This window comes from Galeopterus variegatus, unplaced genomic scaffold (genome assembly GCF_000696425.1).
Source record: "Galeopterus variegatus unplaced genomic scaffold, G_variegatus-3.0.2 Scaffold1283, whole genome shotgun sequence".
Classification (NCBI taxonomy): Eukaryota; Metazoa; Chordata; class Mammalia; order Dermoptera; family Cynocephalidae; genus Galeopterus; species Galeopterus variegatus.
In genome coordinates this window covers 396234-404435 of record NW_007727394.1, presented here as the reverse complement: position 1 = coordinate 404435, position 8202 = coordinate 396234, and the positions used below count along the sequence as shown (strand labels likewise).

The window sequence follows — 8202 nt, the reverse complement described above, 5'->3', positions numbered from 1 at the left end:
TTTCACTGGCAAATTGGAAACCGGTAATAGGATGGATAGACCAAGGCAGCTCAGCCCACAGAGAAAGCTAGGTGGTGTTTGCTTTCTGTTTTCCCATCCTCTACAACTACCCAGAACGGTGTGTGTATGTGTACTTGGAGGAGGGTTGGGAAGGGGAGGCTGCAGGATTGATTATGACTTATTAAACTATTGGAACAGAGGCTGAATCATCACAAAAAAAAATAGCTGCAACTTGATGTGACACACTCCCACTTCTTGCCTGTCCCCTTTGCTCCCTCGAGGTAGGAGGAGGGGCTGTGCCGGGTCAGACCAGCAGGTGCTGACTGACGCAGCTAAAGCAGGGAGACCGCCTGTATGTCCCCCAAGCCATGGGACGCTGGGAGAGTTGGAGCCAGTCGACTGCGCGAGCTTCTGTACTGGCTTCTGGAACTGAATCTTGGAACCCAGGTGCGGGCTAACACAGCGTGCGGGCATTGGCAATTGCGTGAAGTGCTGTCCTTCTGAGCGCTTTTCGCCCCTACCCTTACCCTGGCTCTGCGCCCTGCGCCCTGCGCCCAGGGCTGGCCCACGGCAAACACGGCTTTGCAAACTTGTCTGACTGAGAAAATCTCAGAGGTCCCGGAGCAAGTCCGGGTCACCCCAGTGCACACTCCAGCTGCCTGGGTGAAACGGAATCGATTCTGTGAAATCGGACGGAAAGCCGCGCGTGCTCTTGCCACGAGTCTTAGGGAGACCGGGATCGCTTAACCCTTCACGCCCCCGCATGCGCGTCCCCTCTTTCCCCGCGGGGTGCCTGCGAGCTCTGTCCGCCGCCCCCCGCAGAACTGTCCGCGCGTCTCACCCGCGTCCTCCTACAGGACCGGCGGGCGGAGCGAAGCTGCCGTGACGTAACCGGAGGGGGGGCGTGGGGAAAGGTGCCGAGGGGCCCGGGCCGGCTGGGCCAGTCCGAGCAGCGCAGCCGCCGGCGCACGAGCGCTCGCACGGCCACCCGCGTCCAGAGCCCCGGTCCGCGGCTCGGCGTCTGGGGTCTGCGGGCGCGGTGAGCAGGAGACGGCGCAAAGCGGGCAGAGGAGCCGGGAGCCCTGGACGCCGAGCGCCTGGCGCCAGTCAAGCTGCTGCGCGCACGGGCGCCCGGCTAGGTCGGGGACAGCCACTGGGTGCCGGCGACGGGAGCTAACGGACTGCCGCGGAAAAGCAAAGGTGAGGTGTGTGTGCGTGCCCGTGTGTGCGCGCGTGTGTGCGTGTAACAGAGACAGAGAGATGGAGGGAGCGAGAAACGCACTTGGGCACCTGTGTGCATTTGCGCGGATAATGGCGCGCCCATCTGTGGGCTCCATGTAGGTCCCAGTGCATGATTCTCCGCCCTTGTGCGTTTGGGGGGTGATGGTCGTGGGAATGAAGGACAGCGGGTGTCCCGGCGTGAGTGGGGGGCTGTGGGCAGTGTGTGCTGGAACGAACCTGTCCTCGCAGTCACATGACTGTGCGCGTGCTGTGTGCCATTCGGCCCGAGAGCCCAGGTGGTAGTTGAGACGGGGACAACTTCTCTCCCAGCCGTCTGCAAAAGGGACCCGGCTGGAGGAGAACGAAGCCGGCAGCGGGATGTGGCAGGCACCACCTGGGGCTCCGGCGGGCGCGCACCCCGAGATCCGATCCCGAGAGGGGCAGGCGGCGGGCGCGGGGCGGAGCGGAGGAAAGAGGGGCTTCTGTCCTGTTCTTCTTCGCCCGGTCGGGGAGACGGACCCCAAATGGTGTAGGGTCCGCCCCGCCGCCCTGGTGCAGAGAGGATAGTTTTTCTAGGTTTGGAGAGACCAAACCGCTGAGTTGCCCGCGTTCCGGAGCCGCAGGGCAAGTGCCCAAGTGACTGTCCTCCTCTCACAGCTGTCCCTGGCGCCTCAGCCGCTCTCTGCGTTTAGAGACTGGTCTGGCACTACAGTCTTCACTGTCTCCCACCCCCCACCCCCAGACTTCCTGAAAATGGTAAGGAATCCTTTAGGAAACCCTTGCTCTGAGGGTCAGCGAGTTGGATGGCCAGGGAGATTTTCTGTGCCAGCCGCGGACACAGGGTCAGCGGTCCTGAGACTCTCCTCCCTGCCGTCCCCTTTGGCCGGCGCCACTAGGTCTTTTCCCAGGCGCTCTAGCGCCGCGGTGGCCCGCAGGTGGCTGTCGTCTCCCTGCGAGTGGGGGCGAGCTGTGTTTAGCTGGCCCGGGGAAGGCGGGGGTGGGGACGACGGGAAGAAAGATGCTGGGGAGACGGAGAAACTGAAGCCGAGTAAGACTTAGGACCATCCCTGTGCCTGGTTCCCATCTCAACACTCATTTCTTGGACTGGAAACCTCAGCCCCTTGGGGAAGAGGAGAGGATGCGTGAGATCGTTTCTCACTCTCTTCTTCAACAGAGCCTGGACTTGGTCTCAGAGGAAAACCACCACCAGCCATTTCCAGTATCTAACAATTCTCAGGCTGGAAAAATAAAGCGGAAAATCAAACTTCCTTGCACATTTAATGTAACCGCCATTCAACGAGCATTGACTGCCTGGTATTGGAATCCACTTCCTGTGGGACAGAGATGAAGCAGACGTCCCTCGGAGACCTTAGGCGGCTGGCTTCTTTGTTACATAAGACTCCCCATGACTCCAGCTCACTTCTTTCTTGGAGGAGCCTTTCCACTCTCGACCCACTGCCCAGCCTACCATCTCTGCCACCCTCACCAAGGCTGTGAACCCTGTCGGTTGCTGCCTCTTGAAAAGTGGAAATAGGCTGCTTCTCAGCCTATTTCAGAAAAAAACTGGCCCCCATGCAATTCCATCCCGTTGAGTGAAACTCCAGCCAAAAGGGCAGCGTTGGTGCTGGAGAACTCACTCCGCCCTCCCTCATGGCCCTGCACCACTATCATCTCCACCTCTAAGGTTCTAGGCAGGGCTTCTGCAGCCCAGGGGTCTTCTATCTTACTCAGACATTGGAGTGTGACCATGCACGTTACATAGATGGGCCCCTGGAAATGCCAGTGACTAATGTACACTACAATTGCAGGTAGCTGAAACAGGATTCTAGGTCAGTAGAATTAAAGTGACTGACAAGATGGTTAAAAACGATAGTGGAAACAATCCAGGTTAATCCAGGGATACTAAAAATGGTTTCTTTACAGCTTCTGTTTTTAATAGCTGCCAGTTTATGCTTTTTTACCCAATGCAGACATGAAATCCTGGGTCCCCAAAAACCTCTGCAAAACGGTGAGCTACAAAGCCCAGACCTCACTTTACAGACAGTTGTATGGTGGGGAAATTAATGCAGAAAGGATGAGCAATGCACTTGGCAGTACAGAATGAATTGGAGGCAAAGGTGAGCCAGGTCCTCGGTGCCTGTTGCTGGCTAAGTCTCCTTTAAGTCATCTGCAGTCTCTCTCCGATCTGCACTCAGGCACCAGGAAAAATACTCAGGGGAAATGTGTCAGCCAGGTAAATTCTTCCCACTATGTGTTGAACACACCACTCCTTTGCCATCTCCCCTCTTCCTGGATTGAGCTCTTTCCCTGTCTTCCTTGATTCACTCTTCATATACCTAAGACCCATATACAAAAGTCCCCTTATGAAGCCTCCTCTAAATCCCCCAGGAAAGGAAGGCATTCTTAAGTCCTTTGTTCATGTCTATGTAATTTGCACCCTATATGGTTTGACTTCCTTGCCTTTCTCCCTCACTAAACCATTACCTCCTAAATGGCACCAGCCACGTCTTATTCATTTCTGTATCCCTGTTGTCCAGTACAAAGTAGCCCCCAGTAATGTTTTTTTGAGTGACTGTAAATAAATTATTGAATTATGTGATGAGCTGTTGTTTTATATTTTAAGCCAAGCCAATAGTGTTACAATTATTTTCTCAGCATGGAAGTAACACAGGAATCAGTTGCTACAAACCAAAACCCAATTATCAGCTGCTAGTATTCCAGTCCACTGAGTAGCCGTTTTATATTTTAAGCCAAGCCAATAGTGTTACAATTATTTTCTCAGCATGGAAGTAACACAGCAATCAGTTGCTACAAACCAAAACCCAATTATCAGCTGCTAGTATTCCAGTCCACTGAGTAGCAGAAAGTGATGTGAAAATGCAGAAGACTTAGGCTCAGGTGTCCTGCGTTCAAATCCCAGTTCCACCAATTAGGTACAAGGAAATGGGAGCAAGTGCTTTCAGTGCTCTAAAGCTCAGTTTCCACATCTTGAAAATAGGGATAATTGTCCCCACCTCATAGGATGGTTGGGAAGATCAAGGGGACAGTGGGTGTGAATGAACTACAGTATTAGGAACTGCCTGTTCACTTCTATGAATTAGCTTGCTCCCCTCACCTGGTTCCTGTTTCTGTCCTTAATCAGGGAGTAGCAGGCAAACTCTCTGGGATGTTAGAAGCATTCTGGAGCAGCATCCCGTTCAGGGACTTTAGGAAAGGGCTCTCCTTGGCCTAAGGAGGCCAAGCACTGGGTATCAGAGAAACAAAAACAGAAAAAACAAAAAATAAACTCAAGCATACAATTTTAAAATGAAAGCAAGACAGACTTTTATTTTTAATATTGAAGACTATAAATTGGTTCACTACGTAGGCAGATTTCAATAAATAAGAGATAATGACATGGTAGAGGGAAAAGGCAGGGGCAACATTTATGAATTTCTGACTGTGATCTCAATGTATTACTAGGCGTTTTCACATACATTCCATCATTAACCTTCACAACACTCCCATTTTAACAATTGAGCGTTAGAGCAGTTAAGGGCCAGGCATGAGATCACATGGGCTCAGCAGTGGATCTCTGGGTTTGTTCTACCTCTAAAGTCTGGGGATTTTCCACTATGGGGCTTCCAGAATGGAAAGACTCCAAAGCAGTCGGCAAGTCAGCATAGATTTCCTCACAGGGAAAAGGCCAAGAATGCCAACGTCAGCCCCCTTTGAGGTCAGAGGCTGAACTTCTCCAAGCTCTGTCTTTTTACAGTTTGGACTGGTCGACCTCTCGGGGGTCAAAGTACGTATTTTTGAAACCATAGCCGTGACCCATGTATGTATCATGAAAGATCATGGCTTAACCCAAACCCTTACCCACTATTGGAAAAACAACTGAAAAATCTGCACACTGATGAGGATGGGCTGGTAGCTCTAATGTTCGTGTGGAAAGATAACACATTTTTCAGCTAAAGAGTATGTCTGAGAAGGGTAAACTGGAAGTGTGCAAAGCTGGTGAGAGCTTAAGTAGCCTATGACTGATGGGCCAATCTTCCTTTTTCCTTCCAGATGTCACAGTGGATCCTTGGCCTCCAGGGCCCGTTAAGGTGAGAATAAGATCTAGGGCTGGTTGGAACTAGCCTAAGACTGAAAAGCAGTCACAGATATGGCATATGAGCTATTCAATGGGAGCCAGGCATGGCCGTCTTCTCCATTTGACCTCAATGGCTCAGTGGTGGCAGCCAACAGCTCAAACCAGACAGAGCCATACTATGACCTGACAAGCAATGCAGTCCTCACATTCATCTATTTTGTGGTCTGCATCATTGGGTTGTGTGGCAACACACTTGTCATTTATGTCATCCTCCGCTATGCCAAGATGAAGACCATCACCAACATTTACATCCTCAACCTGGCCATCGCAGATGAGCTCTTCATGCTTGGTCTGCCCTTCTTGGCCATGCAGGTGGCTCTGGTCCACTGGCCCTTTGGCAAGGCCATTTGCCGGGTGGTCATGACTGTGGATGGCATCAATCAGTTCACGAGCATTTTCTGCTTGACAGTCATGAGCATCGACCGATACTTGGCTGTGGTCCACCCCATCAAGTCAGCCAAGTGGAGGAGACCCCGGACGGCCAAGATGATCAATGTGGCTGTGTGGGGAGTCTCTCTGCTGGTCATCCTGCCAATCATGATCTATGCTGGGCTTCGGAGCAACCAGTCAGGGAGAAGCAGCTGCACCATAAACTGGCCAGGTGAATCTGGGGCATGGTACACGGGGTTCATTATCTACACCTTCATCCTGGGGTTCCTGGTACCCCTCACCATCATTTGTCTTTGCTACCTGTTCATTATCATCAAGGTGAAGTCCTCTGGAATCCGAGTGGGTTCCTCCAAGAGGAAAAGGTCTGAGAAGAAGGTCACCCGAATGGTGTCCATAGTGGTGGCTGTCTTCATTTTCTGCTGGCTCCCTTTCTACATATTCAATGTTTCTTCCGTCTCTGTGGTCATTAATCCCACCCCAGCCCTTAAAGGCATGTTTGACTTTGTGGTGGTCCTTACCTATGCTAACAGCTGTGCCAACCCCATCCTATATGCCTTCTTATCTGACAACTTCAAGAAGAGCTTCCAGAATGTCCTCTGCTTGGTCAAGGTGAGCGGCACAGATGATGGGGAAAGGAGTGACAGCAAGCAGGACAAAGCCCGGCTGAATGAGACCACGGAGACCCAAAGGACCCTCCTCAATGGAGACCTGCAAACCAGTATCTGAACTGCCTGGGCAGGGGGGAAAAACCAACCAGAAGCCAAGCTCTGCCTACTGGCAGTGGGCTCCCTACCTGCAACCCCTTCCTTCCTCCCACCCATCACACCTGGCATCTAGGATAGGGATTGCTCAGCATGATATCAATTCAGAGAACCGTGTTTGAGTTGCTTGTCTGACTGAATGATAATGTATTAAATTGATTACCTTCCCCTTAAAGTGAACATTTAACTGCAGACAGACAATAGACAATTCAAAATCTGGAGAAGAGAAGATCATGCCTGGGGGTATGATCTTTAGAAATGCTGAAATTCAACAAAAATAGAAGAAAGTATCGGTGTGTTTGTGTGTTTAAAACCCAATGTATTATCCTGTGATCTTATATTTATACTTGTAAATTCCTATCTAGCCTGTGTAGAGTCATTACCTACATTTCATACACAAGTAGCAAATTCAAGTGTGCATAGTACAGGTGGACGTTTACTGCAATATAGTACCCACAGAAATAGACTTACCATGAAGCCAATAAAGTGTAAGCTTCAGGGATCTCTCTTATATGGGCCTCTCCAAGGGCCAGGAGGAACCTGGGCAGTATGTTCACAGTCATATGTTTTTGTAAAAATAAGATATTTTTGTATTTTTTTTTTCTTAAAGAGGGCACCCTAAATTGCATAAGCTTCCAGCCTCACAAAACCCGCCTCTACCCCTGGGTATTTGCTTGGTTAATTTCAGGCAAGTTAGGTCAAAGTAAGAAGGAAGAGGGAGAAGATATTTGAAGACCCAGAACATAAATTCATGTGTTTCCTTTTCTCAGACATAACAAAAGAATTATGCATTTACCCAAAAGGACTTAAATGGTTTTGGTCATTGATCATTGTATTTATTCAAAGCCTGCTTTGTTATAAGATTGCATTTTTTCCCTCTCAAATTGCTTTACGTTTTTCTTAGGGAGCCATGGGGGAGGGGAGGGAAATCACTAACATGAAAAGCAGAAAATGGACTATGATTCTTGTGGGGAAACAATTTTATTCTCTCCACCGGGAAAATAAATGAATAAGAGTGAAGCAAAATTACACCTTTATGGGAAACCATGAAATTGTTTTTTTTTTAAATGCCAGACATAGCTTCCTAATGAAAGAAAATGGAAATGTAACTCAGCAACTCCTCAAAGGGCTTTTTGAAGGACTTTATACAAAGCTGGGCGCTAAGAAAATCACAATGCATGCTAAAGACCAGATGACATTGTTCATGAAACATAAGCACACACACCAACCAATAAATGTGTAGCGTGTATGGGGTGTGCGGGTGTGCGTGTTGGGGGAAGCCCCATCCCGCACAGAGAATGCCTTCCTCACCAACTGTATACACACTGGGTATACACATTGTGTCATATCTGTAATGCCACCGACTCTCTGAGCTACTCCTTAAGAACTGTCGAAGACAAGCACTTCACACCATCAGCAGCACTTTTTTTTTTGTCCCCAAAACTATAGATGGGCTCATTTACAAGCGATAAGAAAAGAGACAATGCCTGTTTCATTGACTGTTCACAGTTTCCAGAGTATAAAGAAATATGCACTTGGGTGTTTGCAAGGATGCCATCATCTCTGGGTTTTATATGAAAGCATCACTCTTAAGTGTCTCACATATAGATTTTACCATACTTAAAAATGAGCTTTCCTCTTCTGCTTCCTTAAGCAAGGGCTGTTTGACTATCAGAATGACTAAGTGCTCCACCT

The 8202-nt window shown here is 49.7% G+C and overlaps 1 protein-coding gene across 1 annotated transcript; it reads left to right on the top strand.

The window, feature by feature from the left end:
* The first annotated feature begins 960 nt into the window (after positions 1-960).
* On the top strand, positions 961-7391 carry SSTR2 (somatostatin receptor 2). The gene is made up of 2 exons (XM_008576082.1): positions 961-1200; positions 5272-7391. The coding sequence occupies exon 2, from the start codon at positions 5369-5371 to the stop codon at positions 6470-6472; it is 1104 nt and encodes a 367-aa protein (XP_008574304.1). The 5' UTR covers positions 961-1200; positions 5272-5368; the 3' UTR covers positions 6473-7391.
* Positions 7392-8202: the final 811 nt, after the last annotated feature.